The following is a 25,163-nucleotide window of genomic DNA, read 5'->3' on the forward strand; positions in this document are numbered from 1 at the left end:
ATGCTGCCGACTTTGGGCGACTGGCGACTTAGGCCCAAAACGGACTTAGATGTACAGTGGTACCTCGGTTTACGAGTGCACCGGTTTGTGAGTGTTTTGCAAGACGAGCAAAACATTTGCAAAATCGGTGCCTCGGAAACCGAGCATGGCTCGATTTACGAGCATCCCCCCGCAATCCGGCAACCCCCCCCCCTGCAATCCGGCACCCCCCCTGCCTCAAACCGGCACCCCCCCCCGCTACGATCCGACCCCCCCGCCACGATTGGGCACCCCCCCGCCGCTTCTTACCCTCATCTGGGCACTCTTGAAGATCGGCCTACTCGTCTGCTGGGCCTTGAGCATCTGAGCATGCTCAAGGCCTGCGAGTTCACGTTCTGATGAGGGTAAGAAGCGGCGGGGGGGTGCCCAATCGTGGTGGGGGGGTGCTCAATCGTGTCGGGGGGGGGTCGGATCGTGGCGGGGGGGGGGTGCCAGTTCGAGGCGGGGGGGGGCCGGTTTGAGGCAGGGGGGGGTGCCTGATCGCAGGGGGGGGCCTTCGAGGGGAGCAATGCCGGTTCTCCGCGGGGTGGGGGGAGAACGCATCAAAGCGAGTTTCCATTATTTCCTATGGGGAAACTCACTTTGATAAACGAGCATTTTGGATTACGAGCATGCTCCTGGAACGGATTATGCTCGTAATCCAAGGTACCATTGTATATATATTGTAGTTGAAAAGAATAGAGAAAACAGAGGATCCATGGCATTCTTGAGTATTTGGATGCTCCAAAGGAATATAAGTGTGAAAGAGATATGTTATATTATTAATATTTCTATTATAAAAGTAGCTTTACTCAATAAGCAGTGAATCTTCTTGTCCATTCTTCCAGACCTACCTGAGTGTTTTATGGTATTCTGGCCAGCTGGGTCTCGCCTACTATGACACTAGTGAGTGTGCGATCCATTTCATGCCTGACATCCCGGATGGAGATGACCTGAAACTGCTGCAAAGAGGTGACACCCTTCGGTCCTTGTCCCCTTCCAGTAGAGGGATTAATAGGCTTTTATAAAATGCTTTGTTTTCTGATGAATCCATTGGTCTGGTTAGCATCAAATTCCTACCACTAGAGCAAATATTTACCACAAGATCACATGTGACAGTTTAACCTTTTGAAGCACCGGGCCAGGGTGGACTTTAACTGGATTTCTTCTGCAGATCATATCTTCAAGAAAGCTGCTGGATCTCCTAATTTTAAATACAGTATCTCGAAAAATGGCATGTCCTTAGATTTTGTTGGTTGAGGCCAGTCTAGGTCCTTCCTCATGACCTGGAATAAAGGCTGTTATATAATGGTATAAGTTGTATATTTTTCTTTCTCCTTCACAGACTGTTATACGATTATGTCATGCACCGTCATCACTGATTCTCTTTAGCTCTGGTCTCTCTTTAGTCATGAAAGAGGTGCAGCCCAGGTGCGTTATCACTAGTGCCAAGCAGGATCCGAACCTGGCAGATTTCCTGAAAGAGGCAGGTGAGCAGCTTTGCTTCCTTCTCCCACATCCTCTACCACACTGTCAAACTTATTTGAGGTACATGAGGATTATTTCCAAGTTTCTGGTTTGAAGGTACCTCACAGGTGGCATCGAGGTGGAAGAGGATATCTTCTTTTTCAAGGGTCCCGCGGCAACAAGGGGGCATCCGTGGAAAATCAGGGGCGGGAAACTGCACGGGGACACTAGGAAGTTCTTCTTCACCGAAAGGGTGGTTGATCGCTGGAATAGTCTTCCACTTCAGGTTATTGAGGCCAGCAGCGTGCCAGATTTTAAGGCCAGATGGGACAGACATGTGGGATCTATCTGCAAAGATAGATAGGGAGGGTCATTGGAGTGGGCAGACTTGATGGGCCGTGGCCCTTATCTGCCGTTTCTAAGGTAGATAAGGGGAAAACTGAGGCTTTTAATATAAGTTTGGATAAGACAGTGGCGGGTCGATATGGGACTGGGATACCTTCCCATTTTATTGGGTTGAAGATAGCTTGAAGTACGTAGTGGTACATTTGACAGCCAGACTCTCTGGACTCTTTACAGCTAATTACCCTAAACTGTAAAAGTTTATTAAGGAAAACTGTGTTGGGATATATATTCCGTCACATGCACCTGAGTGCTGGATAAGATCAAACCCTGGAAGGACACTATCAGAGAACAATTTGTTGGGGTTTTTTTGTAAATCTTTATTCATTTTCATATCTTACAACAAGTGTATAATAATCAATCAGAAAACTTTTTAACAATTCACTTGACAATCTTACTTATAAACCTTAAAGTATAAAATAATCCCTTCCCACACACCCCATCTATTAATAATAATTCAATTAACAATTATCATATGTCCCAATCCCACCCCACCTATATCTTATATAAAACAAGGTGTTTAAGGTGTCTGATCATTAGAATATGTAATCAATGGCCCCCAAATCTTTTTGAAACTATGATAATTTCCTTGCTGTATAGCAAGCACGCTCTCCATTTTATAAATATGACCAACTGAATTCCACCAAAAGGTATAATTAAGTTTAGTATAATCCTTCCAATTTCCAGTAATATGTTGAATGGCAACCCCGGTCAATATTAATAAAAGTTTATAATTATTTGCTGAAATTGGGCTCTTAAATCTCATAGATGTACCAAATAATATACCGTATTTTCACTCATATACCGCGCACCCGTGTAAAACGCGCACACGGGTATAGCGCGTGGGAAACTGTAATTTATGTAAATAAATTTTTATATACCGCGCACACCCGTATACCGCGCATGCTGCCCCAACTCTCCCGTCGCCGCCCGACTCTCCTTTCGCCCGCCCCGACTCTCCTCTGGCCACCCCGACTCTCCTCTGGCCACCTCGACTCTCCTTTCGCCCGCCCCGACTCTCCTCTGGCCGCCCCGACTCTCCTTTCACCCGCCCCGACTCTCCTCTCCCCCTTAAAGTCCTGTCCCCACCCTGAAAGCCTGATGCCCCCCCTGACGTCCGATTCACCCCCCCCGCAGGACCGCTCGCACTCCCACCCCGAAGGACCGCTCGCACTCGCACCCCCACCCCGAAGGACCGTTCGCACCCCCACAGCCTCTCCCCCCCATCATAGAGAAGCTTCTACCGTTGTCCTGCTGCTTCCTCTGCCGGCGGTCCCGGCCCTTCTGTGAGCCCTGCGTCTGCGCTGCTTCCTCTTCCGGCGGTCCCGCCCTTTCTCTGACGCCAGGTGAGCCTTTCTGGAATACTATGACCCCCATCGGCACGGAGTCAGATTTTAAATTGTTGACCATCTGTTTATCGACTATTCTGATGCCATTGCCTTTTTGTTTTTTTTCATAAGGGTTTACTTTTTTGGTCTTGGAACTCCGGAGAGGGGGGGAAGGGGGGTGTTTGGGGATTTATTTTGTCCCTCTTTCTATTGTTCAAAAATTAGTCATGTTTATTTGTTATAAATGCCTCAGGTCGTAATGAATGTGTCATTTAGCTGAATATATCCAAATTTTATCCAAGCTTCTGTTGTTTAACTCCTCTCTCCATTCTCACCTCTCATAGGATCTACTGAAAGTAAACAGGATGGCAAACCAGAAGTGGTATTCTTCCCTAATACAGAATTTGGTACGGGGACCTCATGCAGAAAGTGGAGCAGCTTCACGCTTGCATTTTGTATAGAAATAATGCATTGTGGTATCTGTAGTCTTTGCTGCTTATATTTCACACGAGCACTAAAGGATGCAGAAGACGTTTGAAAGATTTCCAGGAAAACCAAATTTGAATTAAAATCTCCCTTCAAAAGTTGAGACCTGAACATAACTCTTATATCTGATGGGTGCTACAGAGGCAGGAGTTGTAGATCCTGGGAGGGAGGGAGAGAGCCTCAGCTTTTGCCTGGTAGTGACATCTACAGAACAGAGCTTCTCCTAGGACAAGCAGGATGAGTCAGCCACATATGGGTGTTGTCCCAACAGCTCCCAATTTGCGGATAAGCTCTCCAATAGCTCAGAGTGATTTTTTTTTTTTCTCTCTCTGAGCACATGCAGTGCCCGGGCCCCACTGGGCATGCCCGAGCCCTACCCATTTCCCCCTGCTTCCCCCTAATCCCCAGTCTTTAGTTTCCGCCCGTTCCCATCGGTCGGATTTTCTACAGCTCTCCATTACAACTTTTCTACTTGAAGATGCCTGCCTGATTACCCTGCCAGGCGAGGGATGCACAAAGCGCTAAGGCGCAGGTCCAGTCGGTACATCCCTCGGCTAGGGAGTCACCCATATGTGGCTGACTCATCCTGCTTGTCCTAGGAGAAAGTGTAGTTACTTACCTGTAACGTAGGTTCTCCGTGGACAGCAGGATAGTCAGCCACACAACCCACCTGCCTCCCCATACGGCCGACCCGGCCACAGCTAGGAACATCCTGGGGATTAGGGGGAAGCAGGGGGGAATGGGTAGGGCTCGGGCATGCCCAGTGGGGCCCGGGCACTGCACATGCTCAGAGAGAAAAAAAAAAAATCTCTCTGAGCTATTGGAGAGCTTATCCGCAAATTGGGAGCTGTTGGGACAACACCCATATGTGGCTGACTATCCTGCTGTCCACGGAGAACCTACATTACAGGTAAGTAACTACACTTTTTTGTTACAGAAGGAGACACATTTTGTCGACCCTGTCCTTGAGAAGGCTGGGTACACAGAAAAGGGGAGGGGGAAGGGTATCTGAAAGCAGGGAGGAATAATTAAAAAAATTATTGATAGCATAAATATTTGTATGCCACTCTTTCTGCAGGACTTGAAATGTGCAAGCAGCGGGTGCTGTCTGCAAACTTCCCCTTCGTCCCGTCTCACCTGACAGAGACTGAGCGCATCCTCTATCTCTCCTCCGTGCTTCCGTTTGACAGCTCCATCATGGTAAGCAGCATGTGGTACTTCTCCAAGTTACACAGCTTAAAATAGGGCTTCTCAAACATGTCCCAGGGACCCCTCAGACAGCTGCCAAAATATCCACAATGAACATGCGTGAGATCAGTGCATATGCAAATGAGCTCTTAGATTTCATTGTGAACATCCATCATGAATATACATAAGATCAATTTATGAGCATTGGAGGCATAGCACATGGAGTTGATCTCATGCGTATTTGTTGTGAAGATCCTGAAACTTGACTGACTGTGAGGAATTCTTGGCTTAAAAAGATATATAATGAAGAAGCTGTTGGCTGCCTATTTCTGGCTGGCAAGCTAAATCTGCTTTCTGCCAGGTAGACATGGGGATAAATAATGTAATTTTAATTTTTGGTGGAACTCATTATGTCACATATATAGAATGGAAAGATCATTAGCGGTACAGAAGGGAAATTATAAAAATTTTATTAAAATATGGGAGCCATTCACATCTTTTTGTCATGATTAAATGCCATTTTTCTATTAATTATACACCACTTAGTATTGGGTGGGGGGAGGGTTTCAAGTATATGATCTTATAATGATTTATGGGCTTTGAGGGGGTGGGGGAGGTTTTAATGATAAGATGTTCAAGTGATTAAATTAATTGTGTTTATGAATTTCTCTACACTTGAGGCTTCTTAGCCGGCTTACCTGCATGCTGCGACGCCGACGCGGTATTGCGTGGCGTCGATGAGGTGGGTGCCGACGAAACAGGTACCGAGACCGGCGCCGAAGACGTGGGGTCGGACATGTCGGTGCCGAAAAGCAGTCTCTGCTGTATTTCTCGATTTTTGAGAGTCCGCTTTTTCAAAGTGGCACAGCGGGTGCAGGTAAAGGCCTGATGTTCCGGACCCAGACACTGAAGGCACCAGTTGTGTGGGTCTGTAAGGGAAATAGGCCGTGCACACCGCTGGCACTTCTTGAACCCGGGCTGAGGGGGCATGAACGGAAAAACGGCTTCTGCCAAATCGAAGGCCGAGGCCTCGATGATGGCAGTAGGCCCCGCCGGGGCAAATCAAGAAAACTCGAAAAAAATAAGAGATTTTTTTTTTTTTTTTTTTACAAAAGAAAGAAAAAAGGAAGGGCAAAAAAAACCCGAAAAAGTTTACGCGAGCGGGAAGGCGAATGAAAAACTTTTCAACAGCCGTTGAAAATGCGACTTCTTAGCTCCGCGGAAACTAAGAAACTGAGGGACCGCGCGTCGGGGTCGGGCGGGAAGGCACTCGCGCATGCGCGGTGCGGTCTCTAGAACTTTCCAAGTTCTTAGAGTGCAATCACTCTAAAAGTGTCCGTACCGGGGCTCCGTCGGTGCCGTCACCCATCAGTCAAGAATATCTGCCTGCTGTCCCTGGATAACACCTGTTACGGTAAGTAACTGTGCTTTCTCTACACTTGATGAAAGTTTAAAAATGAATAAAGAATTTAAAAAAAAATAATAATAATGTAGTAAGATTTTTCCCTTCCTAACGTATGGATCCCCCCCCCGACTGAGGGAGACAGAGATGACAGTGCCATTTATTGTTTTATGGAGATGACATCGTGTGTGTCCTTTCTCTAATTTATATATTTCTTCATATTGCTGTCATCTTAATTTTTTTTTTAAACTTCTTTATTCATTTTTACATCAATCCACAAGTTTACAATTTTATACAATATATTATACACAATCACTTGTACATTCTTAATCATAAATCTTACCAAGTTATAAAATATCCCACCCCCCATCCCTTCCCATTTCCATACTTCAATCATTATCATATTCTAACTTTTTCATTATATATTCATTCAGTCTTGTAAAGGTGCCAAATCATTTGAATATGTCATTAATAGCCCCCATATCTTTTTAAAATTATTATAATTCCCATTCTGAAATGCAAGAACTTTCTCCATTTTATATATATAACACACTGTATTCCACCAAAACGTAAAATTCAGACTTGTATAATCTTTCCAGTTCCTCGTTATGTGCTGAATGGCAACTCCTGTTAATATTAATAATAATTTATGATTGGATCCTGAAATTTGACTTTTATATCTCATTGAAGTGCCAAATAAAATTGTATCATAGGACAGGGCAACATGATTTTCTACTAATAAATTAATTTGGGGCCAGATTGACTTCCAAAATGCATTAATACAAGGACAGAAATAAATTAAATGATCTAAAGTCCCTGCTTCTTGCTTACAATGCCAGCATCTATTAGACCTAGAATTATCTACTTTCTGTAACCGAACTGGGTTGCTGTCATCTTACTAATATTGTTCAAGGCGGCTTACAATATGACAGTTCTGTATTACAGAACTTGAGATTCCTTGGGTGGGCAGGGAATACATCAAGAATCAACAGAATTTGGATAAATATTCAGCTGAGCCTTTTGGCTGCCAGCAGCATTATCTCCAGATAATCAATGCTGAGAAATGTCGGGGCACTGGCCTTGAAAAACCGGGTATGTGCAGACAGATGCCACTTATCTGGTTAAGACCAGTATTTAGCCCTTAACCAGATAGGTGAAACTGGACCAAAAAAGAACTGTGTCTTTTTTTATTTTTATTTGTAATTCTTTATTCTTTTTCATTTCTTACATCAAGTGAAAAATACATATTGAATACAATTATTTCATAACACTTGAATTACATTCAATTACTCTCATAATAAAAAGGACAAGGATCGGATGACATCTGGAGAAGTTTGGCAGCCAAAGCAGTGAGGTCCTTTCAAGCTGGACTTCAGTCTTGACTGTTTTTGTTTTTTATTTTTCACTTTCTTTTTAGTTTATGATATATTTTAAATCTCATTCATTGTTTTGCCACTTGTTTTTGTTTTTATTTTATTATTTAAATTTCATTTAAGTTTCCCCAGAATTCTATAGTTTCAATGGTTCTCCCTTCTGCTTCTATTTCCTATCTCCCCTCTTTTTTCAACCTTTCAAAGTCCTTTAGATCATTGTAGTCTTATTAGAATGTTTATTTTCTTATTTTTCTCATCTATCTCTATTTTTATTTCTTCATTACTCTACTAATTGTCATTTTCCCAGGTACTTTAGTTAGATTGTGAGCCTTCGGGACAGTAAGGGAATTTCTAAGTACCTATTTTACTTATAATTTTAATGCACCCTATTGTCTATTTTCTGTAAACCGCTTAGAATCCTAACGGAGTTTAGCGGTATATAAGAAATAAATTACATTACAAATTACAAATTACATAATAAAAAGTAAAGAAACCCCTTTTTATCAGTATTCTATCTCTAAATACAATAAATGGAGGAAAGGAGGAAGATAAAAAATGGAATTGCTAGGCTAAAAGATGCTGGGAACAAATATGTGGAGAGTGATGAGGAGAAAGCAAATGTGCTAAACAAATACTTCTGTTCTGTGTTCACAGAAGAAAATCCTGGAGAAGGACCGAGATTGTCCGGCAAAGTTACACGAGAAAATGGAGTAGATTCTGCGCCGTTCACGGAGGAGGGTGTTTATGAGCAACTTGAAAAACTGAAGGTGGACAAAGCGATGGGACCAGACGGGATCCATCCCAGGATACTAAGGGAACTCAGAGAGGTTCTGGCGAGTCCTATTAAAGACTTGTTCAACAAATCTCTGGAGACGGGAGTGATTCCTGGGGATTGGAGGAGAGCGGATGTGGTCCCTATTCATAAAAGTGGTCACAGGGATGAAGCAGGAAACTACAGGCCGGTGAGCCTCACTTCAGTTGTTGGAAAAATAATGGAAGTGTTGCTGAAAGAAAGGATAGTGTATTTCCTTGAATCTAATGGGTTACAGGATCCGAGGCAACATGGCTTTACAAAAGGTAAATCGTGCCAAACGAACCTGATTGAATTTTTTGATTGGGTGACCAGAGAGCTGGATCGAGGACATATGCTAGATGTAATTTATTTGGATTTCAGCAAAGCCTTTGATACAGTTCCTCATAGGAGGCTGTTGAACAAACTTGAAGGGCTGAAGTTAGGACCCAAAGTGGTGAACTGGATCAGAAACTGGCTGTCGGACAGACGCCAGAGGGTGGTGGTTAATGGAAGTCGCTCGAAGGAAGGAAAGGTGACTAGTGGAGTCCCTCAGGGTTCGGTGCTGGGGCCAATCCTGTTCAATATGTATGTAAGTGACATTGCTGAAGGGTTAGAAGGAAAAGTGTGCCTTTTTGCAGATGATACCAAGATTTGTAACAGAGTAGACACCGAAGAGGGAGTGGAAAATATGAAAAAGGATCTGCAAAAGTTAGAGGAATGGTCTAATGCCTGGCAACTAAAATTCAATGCAAAGAAATGCAGAGTAATGCATTTGGGGATTAATAATAGGAAGGAACCGTATATGCTGGGAGGAGAGAAGCTGATATGCACGGACGGGGAGAGGGACCTTGGGGTGATAGTGTCCGAAGATCTAAAGGCGAAAAAACAGTGTGACAAGGCAGTGGCTGCTGCCAGAAGGATTCTGGGCTGTATAAAGAGAGGCGTAGTCAGTAGAAGAAATAAGGTGTTGATGCCCCTGTACAGGTCATTGGTGAGGCCCCACTTGGAGTATTGTGTTCAGTTTTGGAGACCGTATCTGGCGAAAGACGTAAGAAGACTTGAGGCGGTCCAGAGGAGGGCGACGAAAATGATAGGAGGCTTGCACCAGAAGACATATGAGGAGAGACTGGAAGCCCTGAATATGTATACCCTAGAGGAAAGGAGAGACAGGGGAGATATGATTCAGACGTTCAAATACTTAAAGGGTATTAACGTAGAACAAAATCTTTTCCAGAGAAAGGAAAATGATAAAACCAGAGGACATAATTTGAGGTTGAGGGGTGGTAGATTCAGGGGCAATGTTAGGAAATTCTACTTTACGGAGAGGGTGGTGGATGCCTGGAATGCGCTCCCGAGAGAGGTGGTGGAGAGTAAAACTGTGACTGAGTTCAAAGAAGCGTGGGATGAACACAGAAGATTTAGAATCAGAAAATAATATTAAAGATTGAACTAGGCCAGTTACTGGGCAGACTTGTACGGTCTGTGTCTGTGTATGGCCGTTTGGAGGAGGATGGGCAGGGGAGGGCTTCAATGGCTGGGAGGGTGTAGATGGGCTGGAGTAAGTCTTAACAGAGATTTCGGCAGTTGGAACCCAAGCACAGTACCGGGTAAAGCTTTGGATTCTCGCCCAGAAATAGCTAAGAAGAAAAAAAAAAAAAAAAAAATTTTTAAATTGAATCAGGTTGGGCAGACTGGATGGACCATTCGGGTCTTTATCTGCCGTCATCTACTATGTTACTATGTTAAATGTATTTACCCTCCCTAACCCCCTATATATTCTCTCCAAGTGCTAGGATATCTGATCATTAGAGAAACTAGCCAATGGTCCCCATATTTTATTAAAATTATGAATATACCCCTGTTGTAACGCAATCATTTTTTCCATTTTTGTATATATGACAAATTGAGTTCCACCAAAATGTATAGTTTAATTTAGTATAGTCCTTCCAATTTTGAGTAATTTGTTGCATGGATGGATGGAAGGACTGTGTCTTATGTGGTCCAGTCTGGCTGGTTGCCTTAAGCAGTAAAGTGCAGAATACTGGCACATTTAACTGCATAAGTGGTGGGGTGGCCTAGAGGTTACAGCCGCTGCCTCAGCACCCTGAGTTTGTGAGTTTGATCTCAGCCTGCTCCTTGTGACCTCGGGCAAGCCACTTAGGCCCAAATTCTGTAACCGGCGCCTAAGGTTAGGCACCTATTTCAGAGGCGCCCAAGAAATAGGCCAGCTCTAGGCCCAACTAAAAGGCGCCTAGCTGAGTGCTTCAGCACGCTTAAGAGCGGCGATTCTGCAACAAGGCGCCTGACACATAGCCACGGCCACGCCTGACGTGCATAGCGCCTGTTTTTTTGGAAGGCCGCCTAAATTTTTAGAGGCGCCCTGTTGCAGAATCGCTCTTTCTTGATAGGCGCCTGAGTTTCAATTATTGCTGATTAAAAAGCTTAATGGAGCTTCTTAATTGATTTAGATAAGCCCCTATCTAGATAGTAACATAGTAGATGACGGCAGATAAAGACCCGAATGGTCCATCCAGTCTGCCCAATCTGATTCAATTTAAATTTTTTTTTAAATTTTTTCTTAAATTTTTTCTAGTTCAATATTTAATATTAGAATCAGAAAATAATATTAAATATTGAACTAGGCCAGTTACTGGGCAGACTTGCACGGTCTGTGTCTGTGTATGGCCGTTTGGTGGAGGATGGGCAGGGGAGGGCTTCAATGGCTGGGAGGGTGTAGATGGGCTGGAGTAAGTCTTAACAGAGATTTCGGCAAGTGGAACCCAAGCATAGTACCGGGTAAAGCTTTGGATTCTTGCCCAGAAATAGCTAAGAAGAAAAAAAAAAAAAATTTTAAATTGAATCAGGTTGGGCAGACTGGATGGACCATTCGGGTCTTTATCTGCCGTCATCTATTATGTTACTATCTAGATAGGGGCTTATCTAAATCAGTTAACAAACTCCATTAAGCTTTTTAATCAGCAATAATTGAAACTCGGGCGCCTATCAAGAGAGAGCGATTCTGCAACAGGGCGCCTCTAAAAATTTAGGCGGCCTTCCAAAATAACAGGCGCTATGCACGTCGGGCGTGGCCGTGGCTACACGTTAGGCGCCTTGTTGCAGACTCGCCGCTCTTAAGCGTGCTTAAGCGCTCAGCTAGGCGCCTTTTCGTTGTGCCTAGAGCTGGCCTATTTCTTGGGCGCCACCATAATAGGTTCCGCTCAGCGCGATTCATTAAACAGCGCCCAATTTGACTTGAATCGCACTGAACAAACAGTGCGCCTAACTTTTGGGCGCTTCTTATCGAACTAGCCCTTTAATCTTCCATTTCCCCAAGTACCACAGTTAGAGTGTGAGTTTTCCAGGACGGATATGGAAAATACTTAAAGAGTACAGTAAAACCTTGTACTACAAAGCACTCGTATCTCAAAGCGAATTTCCCCATAGGAAATAATGGAAACTCAGATGATTCGTTCCACCGCCCTAAAACTTTAACACAAAATACTAAATGTACTTGTATTGCAAGACCTCGCTAATTTAGAACAGTCACAGCATTCTTGCAGCGTCAGAGAAAGAAGAACCATCGGCTCAGTTATGATGTGTGTATACTGTATGTACTCGTATTGCAAGACCTCGCTCATTTAGAGCAATCACTACACTCTCGCAGCGACAGAGAGAGAAGAACCATCGGCTCAGTTGTGATGTGTGTATACTGTATGTACTCGTATTGCAAGACCTCGCTCATTTAGAACAATCACTACACTCCCGCAGCGTCAGAGAAAGAAGAACCATCGGCTCAGTTGTGATGTGTGTATACTGTATGTACTCGTATTGCAAGACCTCGCTCATTTAGAGCAATCACTACACTCCCGCAGCGACAGAGAGAGAAGAACCATCGGCTCAGTTGTGATGTGTGTATACTGTATGTACTCGTATTGCAAGACCTCGCTCATTTAGAACAATCACTACACTCCCGCAGCGTCAGAGAAAGAAGAACCATCGGCTCAGTTGTGATGTGTGTATACTGTATGTACTCGTATTGCAAGACCTCGCTCATTTAGAGCAATCACTACACTCCCGCAGCGACAGAGAGAGAAGAACCATCGGCTCAGTTGTGATGTGTGTATACTGTATGTACTCGTATTGCAAGACCTCGCTCATTTAGAACAATCACTACACTCCCGCAGCGTCAGAGAAAGAAGAACCATCGGCTCAGTTGTGATGTGTGTATACTGTATGTACTCGTATTGCAAGACCTCGCTCATTTAGAGCAATCACTACACTCCCGCAGCGACAGAGAGAGAAGAACCATCGGCTCAGTTGTGATGTGTGTATACTGTATGTACTCGTATTGCAAGACCTCGCTTATTTAGAACAATCACTACACTCCCGCAGCGTCAGAGAAAGAAGAACCATCGGCTCAGTTGTGATGTGTGTATACTGTATGTACTCGTATTGCAAGACCTCGCTCGTTTAGAGCAATCACTACACTCCCGCAGCGACAGAGAGAGAAGAACCATCGGCTCAGTTGTGATGTGTGTATACTGTATGTACTCGTATTGCAAGACCTCGCTCGTTTAGAACAAGCACTACACTCCCGCAGCGACAGAGAGAGAAGAACCATCGGCTCAGTTGTGATGTGTGTATACTGTATGTACTCGTATTGCAAGACCTCGCTCGTTTAGAACAAGCACTACACTCCCGCAGCGACAGAGAGAGAAGAACCATCGGCTCAGTTGTGATGTGTGTATACTGTATGTACTCGTATTGCAAGACCTCGCTCATTTAGAGCAATCACTACACTCCCGCAGCGACAGAGAGAGAAGAACCATCGGCTCAGTTGTGATGTGTGTATACTGTATGTACTCGTATTGCAAGATCTTGCTTGAATATCAAGTCAAAATTTAATCAAATGTTTTGCTTGTCTTGCAAACCATTTGCAATCCAAGGTTTTACTGTACCTGGTTACTATCCTATGTATTGTTAAATGGGGATGTGGGTGGGTATTATTTTATTTACCTCACAATATGTATGAATTAATTAATGCATTTTGAAGTATTAGGTTAGATTTTCTGAAATAGGAAGGGAGGGCTTGGGTTTTTTTTAAATTTTATTTATATTTGTCATACATATTAAATGATTTACATATTATCTAAAACATTATAAAAATATGAATATAAATATGATATATTGTACTTAAAGAATTCATGAAGGAAAATCAAGTGTGTGTTTATGAGATTATATGTATTTTTCTGATACACTTGTTGTAATATGAAAAAATGAATAAAGAAATTAAAAAAATAAAACAATGTACTGTAAACCACTTTGGGTGAATCTCTTCATGGAAAGGTGCTTAGTAAACTCTGCCCCTGGACTGTCCATAAAATAAGCCAGTTTCAGCTTAGGTGCTAACCATGGTTCTCCTAGGACAAGCAGGATGAGTCAGCCACATATGGGTGTTGTCCCAACAGCTCCCAATTTACGGATAAGCTCTCCAATAGCTCAGAGAGATTTTTTTTTTTTTTCTCTGAGCACGTGCAGTGCCCGGGCCCCACTGGGCATGCCCAAGCCCTACCCATTTCCCCCTGCTTCCCCCTAATCCCCAGTCTTTAGTTTCCGCCCGTTCCCATCGGTCGGATTTTTCCACAGCTCTCCATTTTTCTACAGTCAAAACTTGTTCTACTTACCATCTTGAAGATGCCAGAAACATCAAAGAAATGTCCGGGCTGCAGGAAAAGGATGAGCACACTGGACCCTCACGACCTGTGCGTTCGCTGCTTGGGCATAGCGCACGAGGAACAGTGTTGCATGCACTGCGTCCGTCTGTCTCCACGGGCACGCAAGCTAAGGAAGAGGGCACTGAGAGACTTCTTGAAGAGAAGTGAGGCCCGAGAATCTTCCTCCAGCAGGATATTCATCAACCTTATCCAGTTAAGTGCTGCCGAATATCTGTAATTAGCACTGGACAAGTGATTTAAACAGCAAGGAGCCTCTTCTGGCCCTATAAATCACTTTGACTATCAACCCCATTGTATTCATTTTTTCTTCATACAAACCTTCCTAAGTTTTTGTTTGAATGGGGCTATGTCAGATTTTATCGAGGTGCGCTAACCGATTTAGCACGCGATAAATGCTGAGGCATCCATTATATTTCATGGGCGCCTTAGCATTTAACGCATTCTAATCTTTAGCGGGCACTAAATCGGTTAGTGCACCTTAATAAAAAGGATCCCTAAATAAATAATGCTCCTGCAACCTCTCCTGGTGAGCTGAAAAAGCAGAGTTAGAACCTGGGGGACTTAGCAGTGCTCCATTGCCTCAGCCTCCTTTTCCTCAAGCGGGAATTTATTTTATTGGCTGGAGGCACCATACATCCAGCGTCTTCATTCTCTGTCCCAATTGGATATCTTTTTTTACCTTCCTCTTCATTATCAAAAGCATACAGAATGAAAAATATTAAGACAAGTCACTAGCACTCAACTTCCTTTCTCCCCTTGCTTCCCCCTATCTGCTTCTCCATTTTAAGTCATATAACCCCCTTCTCCTTCTATTTGTCTCTCTTTTGTCCTCTCGCATCTCCAGATCCGAGCTCTGGGGGGCCTTCTGAAGTTTCTGGAACGGAGGCGAGTCGGTGTGGAACTGGAAGACCCCACAACGGGGGTTCCCATTTTAGCCTTCAAGAAATTTGTCCTGTGAGTCTATTTTTTTTTTCTCAGGGATAGAGGTGATTGGGGTTGTGTTTGGTAGGTTTCACATGCCACTTCCTTGTCCTCTTTTTGAAGCCACTATCCCGTACTCAGTTCTGAATGACTTCTGTTTCCATGCTGGGGAGGTTAAGGTAAAAATGACCAGGCACAGACTTTATCCTCAAGTTCATTTTTGGACATCTAGCCTCCTCTAGAAGTATAAATTATTTTGTCCTAAAATGGGAGGGTGACAGGATAAGAACATAAGAATTGCCACTGCTGTGGTCCAGTGGTCCATCGTGCCCAGCACTCCGCTCACGCGGCAGCCCTCTGGTCAAAGACTAGCGTCCTGAGACTAGCCCTACCTGAGTATGTTCCAGTTCAGCAGGAACTTGTCTAACTTTTTCTTGAATCCCTGTAGGGTGCTTTCCCCCATAACAGTCTCTGGAAGAGCGTTCCAGTTTTCCACCACTCTCTGGGTGAAGAAGAACTTCCTTACGTTTGTACGGAATCTATCTCCTTTCAACTTTAAAGAGTGCCCTCTCGTACCTTGGAGAGGGTGAACAACCTGTCTTTATCTACTAAGTCTATTCCCTTCATTATCTTGAATGTTTCAATCATGTCCTCTCTCAGTCTCCTCTTTTCAAAGGAGAAGAGGCCCGGTTTCTCTAATCTGATTGAGACTTTTAAAATACTGAAAGGATTCGACAAAATAGAGCAAGAATCATCGTTGTTCACATTGTCAAATGTGAAACGGACAAGAGGTCACGGACTAAAGCTGAGGGGCAGCAGGCTCAGGACAAATGTCAGGAAGTTCTGTTTCACACAGCGGGTGGTGGACGCTTGGAATGCTCTCCCGGATGAGGTGGTGACGGAGACTACCATTCTGGGTTTCAAGTATAAGTTGAATGTATACCTCCTTGCAAAACATATTGATGGATACGGGTAACCAGGGTCTCCAACTGGGAGCACCTGGCTTGGCCTCCGTGTGTGCGGGTCGCTGGAATAGATGGACCTAGGGTCTGATCCGGCGTAGGCATTTCTTATGTTCTTATGATCTCTCACTGTACGGCAACTCCTCCAGCCCCTTAACCATTTTAGTCGCTCTTCTCTGGACCCTTTCAAGTAGTACTATGTCCTTCTTCATGTACGGCGACCAGTGCTGGACGCAATATTCCAGGTGGGAGTGTACCATGGCCCGGTACAGTGGCATGATAACCTGCTCCAATCTGTTCGTGATCCCCTTCTTAATCATTCCTAGCATTCTGTTTGCCCTTTTTGCCGCCGCCACACATTGCACGAACGGCTTCATCGACTTGTTGACAGTACTCCCAAGTCTCTTTCCTGGGGGGTCTCTCAGAGTACTGCACCGGACATCCTGTATTTGTGTATAAGATTTGCATTACCGAAATGCATTACCTTACACTTATCCACGTTAAACCTCATTTACCATGTCACAGCCCATTTCTCGAACATGTTTATGTCACGTTGCAGGTCTTCGCAATCCTTCTGTGTCTTCACTACTCTGAATAACTTTGTATCGTCTGCAAATTTAATCACCTCGCTCGTACCAATTTCCAGGTCATTTATAAATATGTTGAAGTGCATGGGTCAAAGCACCAAACCTTGTGACACTCCACTCGTGATGCTTTTCCAGTCCGAGTATTGTCCATTTACCCCCACCCTCTGTTTCCTATCCGCCAACCAGTTTTTAATCCATGGAGCGATGGTCTAGGACATGGCAACTCAACTTCAATGCCAAAAAATGCAAAGTTGTGCACCTGGGCAGCCAGAATCCATGCAAGTCTTATACCCTTAATGGCGAGATCCTAGCAAAAACGGTAGCAGAACGAGACTTGGGGGTAATCGTCAGTGAGGACATGAAGTCTGCCAATCAAGTGGAGCAGGCTTCGTCCAAGGCAAGACAAATCATGGGCTGCATACGAAGGGGTTTCGTCAGTCGTAAGGCAGAAGTCATTATGCCATTGTATAGATCCATGGTGAGGCCCCACCTGGAATACTGTGTGCAATTCTGGAGGCCGCATTATCGCAAGGATGTGCTGAGACTGGAGTCGGTGCAAAGAATGGCCACCCGGATGGTCTCGGGACTCAAGGATCTACCATATGAAAAACGGCTTGACAAATTACAGCTATACTCGCTCGAGGAGCGCAGAGAGAGGGGGGACATGATCGAGACGTTCAAGTATCTTACGGGCCGCATCGAGGCGGAGGAAGATATCTTCTTTTTCAAGGATCCCACGACAACAAGAGGGCATCCGTTGAAAATCAGGGGCGGGAAACTACGAGGTGACACCAGGAAATTCTTTTTCACTGAAAGAGTGGTTGATCGCTGGAATAGTCTTCCACTACAGGTGATTGAGGCCAGCAGCGTGCCTGATTTTAAGGCCAAATGGGATCGGCACATGGGATCTCTTCACAGGGCAAAGGTAGGGGAGGGACATTAAGGTGGGCAGACTAGATGGGCCGTGGGCCCTTATCTGCCGTCTATTTCTATGTTTCCATGAGTATTTCACCCTCGATTCCATGGCTTGCAATTTTTCAAAGTAGTTGTTCATGTGGGACCTTGTCGAATGCCTTCTGCAAATCCAGATATATGATATCGACTGGGTCACCCTTGTCAATCTGCCTATTAACTCCCTCGAAGAAGTGCAGCAAGTTCGTCAAGCAAGATCTTCCTTTGCTGAAGTCGTGCTGGCTGGTCCTTATCAGATTGTGTCCATCAAGGTGGACAATGATGTGGTCCTTTATCAGCGCCTCTACCAATTTTCCCGGTACCGAGGTCAGACTCACTGGTCTTTAGTTTCCCAGATCTCCCCTCGATCTTTTCTTGAAGATCAGCGTAACATTCGCCACTTTCCAGTCTTCTGGAATCCTCCCCGATTTGATTGACAGATTGGTTATTAGTTGAAGCAGTTCAGCTATAACCCCTTTCAGTTCCTTGATTACCCTTGGATGGATGCCATCCAGTCCAGGGGATTTATCATTTTTAAACCTATCAATCTGCCTGCATACCTCTTCTAGACTGACCGTCAACCTAGTCAGTTTCCCGTCTTCGTTTCCTGCGTATAACCTGTCGGTTTCCAGTATGTTGTGTATATCCTCTAAGGTAAATACAGATGCAAAAAATGTGTTCAGTTTGTTGGCGATGGCTTTGTTCTCTTTTAGCACTCCCTTTATTCCTTCGCGGGTCGTTTCCCCTTAATATATTGAAAGAACAGCTTAATAAGTCAAAATCTTTTGGAGATATGTCAAGTGTTGCTACTTTTATTCTCTCCTGTCAATGTACAGTCTTGATAGTGCCACTATCCAGATAACTTCTGGGATTACCTTGGCTCCATCTATGCTTTGTTGCAATGCTATCAAGTTTATTTTTAACTTACTATCCCGGCCATCAGACAGACCATCTAGAGGAGGCTTACAGGCTAAAATGGAGAGGAGTGAAGGAAAATAACATATACAGGAAGGAAATGAGGAGAGAACTACAGTGTAAATGATAGGAAAGGGGGAAGGATGAGTACAGTGGAGACGAGCTGAAGATTTTGTCAGGGGCTTCGGACTCGTGCCCGCAGAAGTGAAAGGCAGATAGCAATATCCCTAATGGGAAGGCATCCATAAAAAGGAAAGCCTTCAGGTTGGATTTAAAGCAGCCTTAGATGCTCTAGCATCATATCCCAGAATTCAGGGCCTTGAAGCACCCTGGAGGGGAGCATAGGGCATCAAAGAGAAAAGTGGATTCTCCTGACATATGAATTTTAAAGATTAGAAGCAGCAATTTAGAAGTTATGCAGTGGGACAAAGGAAGCCAATATGCAGCCTTCAAAAGGGGAGTAACAGGGTCAATTTTTTTGGCTTTATTAATTGTGTTTTTAGCTGTGTTGTGGGTAAGTTGCATGTGATGTAATGCTTTTTTTTTTCTGAGACCTTTGTACAGTGAACTTCAATGGTCCAATTGGCTGATCACTAGGGAGTGAATAAGGATATTAATAGCTGGAGGGTGAAGCAAGGATTGTATAGAGCAAATTAATCTCAACTTGTGAAAAATCAGCTGCATGATCTGTGATACGTGTGGTCTAAATTTAGATCCTTATCTAGGGCAAAGGAGCAAGCTCTGTGGATGCTACGGGGGCTCCAACATTGAGCTAACTCACCTGACTGCATTCAGGGAGGGGTAATTTTCATCGGGATTCGCACCACCAATCATTTTGAAATGTTACCTCCTCTATCTGGGATAATCCTACGAATCCTGGGATCATTACCAAGGGAAACTGGGGGTTACAAAGAAGAACTGGTATAACAAGAATATGTGTGACTCTAGCAGTGACAAGGCACTGTCCACATGGTGCAGAGGTGGTTTGCTAGGATATTCAAAGGCACTGTCTGCATAGTGCCTCTGAACATCTCAGTCAGCACCACTTACAAGTATCCAGATAGCAGGTGCTCTTATCCAAATACATTCTTTTGTATACTTACCTAAAAGGTTTTCTGTTTTGGCCAAAGGAATATAAGTAATTTCTTCACCTTATGTATGTGTGTGTGTGTATATATATATATATATATATATACACACTTTCAATGCATATTCATTGGGGAAATCCTGAAAACCCGACTGGATTTCGGCCCTCAAGGAGGGACTTTGAGATCCCATATATATATAATCCAGTCGGTTTTCAGGATTTCCCCAATGAATATACATTGAAAGCAGTGCATGCACATAGATCTCATGCATATTCATTGGGGAAATCCTGAAAACCCAACTGGATTGCGGCCCTTAAGGAGGGACTTTGAGACCCCCTGGCGTTATTCATATGGAAACAAACCTTTTCTAGAGAATGGAAAGCAGCAGAACTAGAGGACATGAAATTGAGGCTACAAGGGGGATTGGCTTACAACAGGGGTGTCAAAGTCCCTCCTCGAGGGCCGCAGTCCAGTCAGGTTTTCAGGATTTTCCCAATGAATATGCATTGAAAGCAGTGCATGCAAGTAGATCTCAAGCATATTCATTGGGGAAATCCTGAAAACCCGACTGGATTGCGGCCCTCAAGGAGGGACTTTGAGATCCCTAATATATATAGATATATATTTTTTTAATTATTATGCATTTATATTTTTTAAGGACTGAAATTGTGAATATGAACCAGGACACATATTGGTAAGTGAAATGCATTGAACACTCACCACTCTTAGGAATGAGTTACCATATCATCAAACTTACAATATAAGTGAATTAACCATACCTAACAAATTCACCACATCAGAACATTAGCTTAGCAAATGTGTTTTTAATAACAGTCATAAAATCAAGAAGGGATCAAGGGGTGACTCGGGAAACTACAGGCCGGTGAGTTTGACCTCGGTTCCGGGAAAGATGATGGAAGCACTGATTAAGGACACCATCTGCGATCACACAGAAAACAATGGGCAGCTGAAGGCAAGCCAGCACGGCTTCTGCAAGGGAAGGTCATGCCTCAAGAACTTGCTGTACTTCTTTGAGGGAATAAACAGCCAGATGGATAAAGGGGAATCCATAGACATCATTTACCTGGACTTCCAAAAAGCCTTCGACAAGGTACCCCACAAACGGCTGCTAAAGAAGCTGTGGAACCAAGGGGTGCAAGGGAATATCCACCGATGGATCAAACACTGGCTGGCAGGCAGGAAACAAAGGGTTGGAGTAAAGGGCCATTACTCAGAATGGCAATGGGTCACGAGTGGAGTCCCACAGGAGTCGGTTCTGGGACCGCTCCTGTTCAATATATTTATTAATGACTTGGAGACAGGGACGAACTGTGAGGTAGAGAATGACACGGTGAAAAAATTGGTCCCCGTCACCTCCCCGTCTCACCATCCCCGTCACCGCCCCGTCCCCGTCTCACCATCCCCGTCACCGCCCCGTCCCCGTCTCACCATCCTCTTCACCGCCCCGTCACCGCCACTGCCACCCCATTCACCGCCCCGTCACCGCCACTGCAATCCCATTCACTTTTCTTTATTTACGTATAAAGGAAACATTCTTTAAAACTTTAAAACTTAGTTAAATATTAGTTAATAACTATACAAAAACAAAACACGCAGAGAAAAAATTAATTAATATAAATTCTCAAAACTGACACATTTTGATCACTAAATTTAAAATAGTTATTTTTCATACAGTTTTTCAATCACTAATCTTCCACCACCCCTGGGGCTAGCAATGCAAAAACAAACACGACATGTACTTTAAATGCTTACAATGTTAGCCTATATGGTAAGTAGACGCGGCCCCTGTACCTAATCGCGGCAAAGATCTCCCTGCCGTGATTAGCATAGTGACCGCGGCTACGGCTGCAAGTCTCCCCTCCCCCCAGCGATCACGGCAGGAGGGCACCCAACCCCTCCTGTAGACCCCCCCAACGGCCCTCCCGACAATCGCAGCAGAAGGGTACCCAACCCCTCCTGCCGGTCCTCCCAATGGCCTCCCCTAAGATCGCCGGCAGGAGGGTACCCAACCCCTCCTGCTGGACCCCCCCCCAACGAACCCTCCCACCCCGGAACCCCCTTAGTCTTACTTTCCAAGTTGGACCGGACGGCTCCTCACACGTATGGCCAGCAGGCTTGCCTCCGTCCAAATGAGGCGGGCCCGCCCCTACCCTGCCCAACCCACAGGATCCTAGGGCCTGATTGGTCTAGGCACCTAAAGCCACTCCCGCTATAGGAGGGGCCTTAGGTGCTTGGGCCAATCAGGCCCTAGGATCCTGTGGGTTAGGCAGGGGAGGGGAGGGGCGGGCCCGCCTCATTTGGACGGAGGCAGGCCTGCTGGCCAGACGAGCGAGGAGCTGTCCGGTCCAACTTGGAAAGTAAGACTAAGGGTGGTGTTTCGGGATGGCGGGGTTTGTTGGGGGAGGGACCGGCAGGAGGGGTTGGGCACCCTCCTATTGGCGATATAGGGGGCCGTTGGGGGTGCCGGCAGGAGGGGTTGGGCACCCTCCTACCAGTGAGAGCGATCGTCGGGGGGGGGGGGGCGGGTTCTATTGGCAGGAAGGGTTGATCTGACAAATGAGGAGCACGGTGAAAACACAGGTAAATAGCGGTTCCTAGAAGGGGGGACATTGGCCTGCGGGGACAAATCTATTCACCGTTTTTGCGGTCGGTGAAAGGATTTGTCCCCGCGTCTGCGGCAATTTGCTAATGAGGTCACCATAACCCGCAGCCAAACCGCAGCCACGCAGCGGTTCGCTGCGGGGATCGCTCCCCGTGTCATTCTCTACTGTGAGGTTATTAAATTTACGGACGACACCAAACTCTACAGCAGGGTTAGAACCAAGGAAGACTGTGAAGACCTGCAGAGGGACTTAACGAGATTGGAAGACTGGGCAAGAAAATAGCAAATGAGTTTTAACACTGAGAAATGCAAAGTCATGCATGTAGGGAAAAAGAACCCGATGTTCAACTATAAAATGGGAGGATCACTGCTGGGGGTGAGCAACCTTGAAAGAGACCTGGGGGTGATGGTGGACACAACATTGAAAGCATCAGCACAGTGTGCGACAGCCTCAAAGAAAGCGAACAGAATGTTGGGTATCATCAAAAAGGGTATCACGACCAGGACGAAGGAAGTCATTTTGCTGCTGTATAGGGCAATGGTGCGCCCACATCTGGAGTACTGTGTCCAGTACTGGTCGCCGTACCTCAAAAAGGACATGGTGGTACTTGAGGGAGTCCAGAGAAGAGCGACAAAACTGATAAATGATATGGAAAACTTCTCATACGCTGACAGATTGGAAATGCTGGGGCTATTCTCCCTGGAAAAGCGGAGACTTAGAGGAGACATGATAGAAACCTTCAAAATCATGAAGGGCATAGAGAAGGTAGACAGGGACAAATTCTTCAGGCTGTGGGGAGCCACAAGTACAAGGGGGCACTCAGAGAAATTGAAAAAGGACAGGTTTAGAATAAATGCTAGGAAGTTCTTTTTCACTCAGAGGGTGGTGGACACATGGAACGCGCTCCCGAAGGCTGTGATAGGCCGAGCACGCTACAGAGGTTCAAGGAGGGTCTAGATAGGTTCCTAAAAGAAAAGGGGATTGAGGGGTACAAATAGAAGTGGAGGTAGGTTACAGGAATAGTCAGAAACCACTTCACAGGTAGTGGACCTGATAGGCCGCCGCGGGAGCAGACCGCTGAGCACGATGGACCTCTGGTCTGACCCAGTGGAGGCAACTTCTTATGTTCTTATTTCAGAAAAGACAGTGCATCAGGAAGAAATCCAGATGTGCTCCAGTTGTTGATTTTTTTTTTTTTTCTCGAGAAGCCTAGTGTTATCTCTCCGTACCAATTCCCCATTTTTCTCCAGTGTTCTACAGATATTTAAAAGTGAGGTGCACCCCTCTGTATACAAGATGGCCACAGGACTGAAGGAGGGCCTGAGTCTATATGGTGAGTGTTAGCTGCTTTCCTGAGAACTGACAAAAGGTGAAGACATCCATGTCTACCCTGTTTAGGTCCCATGCTTCCTTCCTCTTGCAATATAGCAGAAAAGGGAGTCCCTGGGCCAGAATGCCCGGGAGAGCAAGGATAACCAGGTGCTGCTTCCTCTCATAGCAGTCTTGTATTGGACCATTTTGTTTTAATGACCATAAGGGTCAAGAGCAAGTGGCTTTTGGCCCCGCCCCCCTTGATCCCACTGGATCACCATGGATATCAGGTCAGGGGATTGGAGGGGGTTGTTCTGGGGGAGGGTGGAATGGAGTTTGTGACTTGGGGAGGGGGGAGAAAGGAGGGATTGGGGAGCTAAAAAAATACATCCGTGTGTCCCGGCCTATATTCGGCTGGGGTCTGTATAATTGTCTTATGTGGGCCCCAGCTGAATATCGTCTGGGACTCACAAAAGATTGGCGGCCATAGCCCTTTTACCCCCCCCCCCCATTTTGCAAAAGCGTGGAAGAGTTTTTAGCACCGACTGGCATGCTGAATTCTCTGCGCTGCTCCGACGGTCAGAGTTCCTATGAACGTCAGATCAGCACAGAGCATTCAGCTCGCCGGCCGGTGCTAAAATCCTCTTCCGTGCTTTTGTAAAAGAGGGAGGGTTAGTTAGCCATGGCTATTCAGTGTCGGTGCCCAGACATGATCCAGCACTGAATATTGGGAGCTAATCTAGCTGGTGATAGTAAACATTTAAAAAAAACAAAACAACACTGACTGCCGCTGGCTGAATATCGGCTGGTATATTTATAGGTAGTGTATCAAACAAAAGTCGAACTTAAAACTTAATACAGTTGAAAATTGCAACTATGACACTGAATGTCCATCTAATAAAATTGTCTGCCTTCCAGGGATCATGAACCGCTGCAGGTCTAAGTGGGGAGAAAAACTCATGAGGTGAGCTGATCAGTAATTTCCCTCCTGTTCAATTGTGTCTCATATATGTGCATGAACGTGTACACACATATAATGTTGCACATGACTACATTACTAAATCTGGCTGTGTACCGCTTTTGAGAACTTTCTCATGTCAGTACTGTTCCAAGACTCTACTAGTCTCAAAAGTGCTACCACGCCAACTTAACTAAGGAAGAGCAAGTTGGCATACATCGCCATTTAATAGACAATTGCAGGCCTGAAGGGCCTTTAAAACAAGGCATAACACATACCAGGGAGTATCTTAAAGTACTTTGGCTTCCTGTACTGGGAACAATAGATTTTCCTTTTAAAAATTACAACTTTAATGCAGGAGCAATCAAAGTTGGAATCATGCCCCATGTGACATGCCCCCTAGTGCTCCTGTCCCACCCACTGTGTCACAGCCATGGGACAATGGACAGAGAATGATTTTTGTGCCCCCCCCATCTCCCTTGTATTCTGTGTAGCCACCGCCGGCCCTACACTCCCTGGCCTCTTGGGTCCATGATACTTCACCTGTCCCACCCCTGCTCATCAAGCCTGAGTTCCCCCCCCCAACTCCAGGCTCTACTGGCTACACCTTCTTCTAGGCCCATCCCAGCCAGTCTATCTGAGAGCTCTTCCAGT

At 45.1% G+C, this 25,163-nt stretch overlaps 1 protein-coding gene across 3 annotated transcripts in view; it reads left to right on the forward strand.

Moving 5' to 3' along the window:
- Positions 1-25,163, forward strand: part of MSH5 (mutS homolog 5) — a 94,565-nt gene that overhangs the window by 17,089 nt on the left and 52,313 nt on the right. For all 3 annotated transcript variants that reach the window (XM_033915212.1, XM_033915211.1, XM_033915213.1), the window contains exons 3-10: positions 867-990; positions 1,428-1,508; positions 3,560-3,622; positions 4,780-4,901; positions 15,037-15,146; positions 20,275-20,310; positions 23,491-23,573; positions 24,470-24,515. In XM_033915212.1, the coding sequence (XP_033771103.1) occupies positions 867-990; positions 1,428-1,508; positions 3,560-3,622; positions 4,780-4,901; positions 15,037-15,146; positions 20,275-20,310; positions 23,491-23,573; positions 24,470-24,515 (665 nt within the window). The remainder of the gene's footprint in view (positions 1-866; positions 991-1,427; positions 1,509-3,559; positions 3,623-4,779; positions 4,902-15,036; positions 15,147-20,274; positions 20,311-23,490; positions 23,574-24,469; positions 24,516-25,163) is intronic.

The sequence above is a fragment of the Geotrypetes seraphini genome, chromosome 12 (genome assembly GCF_902459505.1).
Source record: "Geotrypetes seraphini chromosome 12, aGeoSer1.1, whole genome shotgun sequence".
NCBI lineage: Eukaryota > Metazoa > Chordata > Amphibia > Gymnophiona > Dermophiidae > Geotrypetes > Geotrypetes seraphini.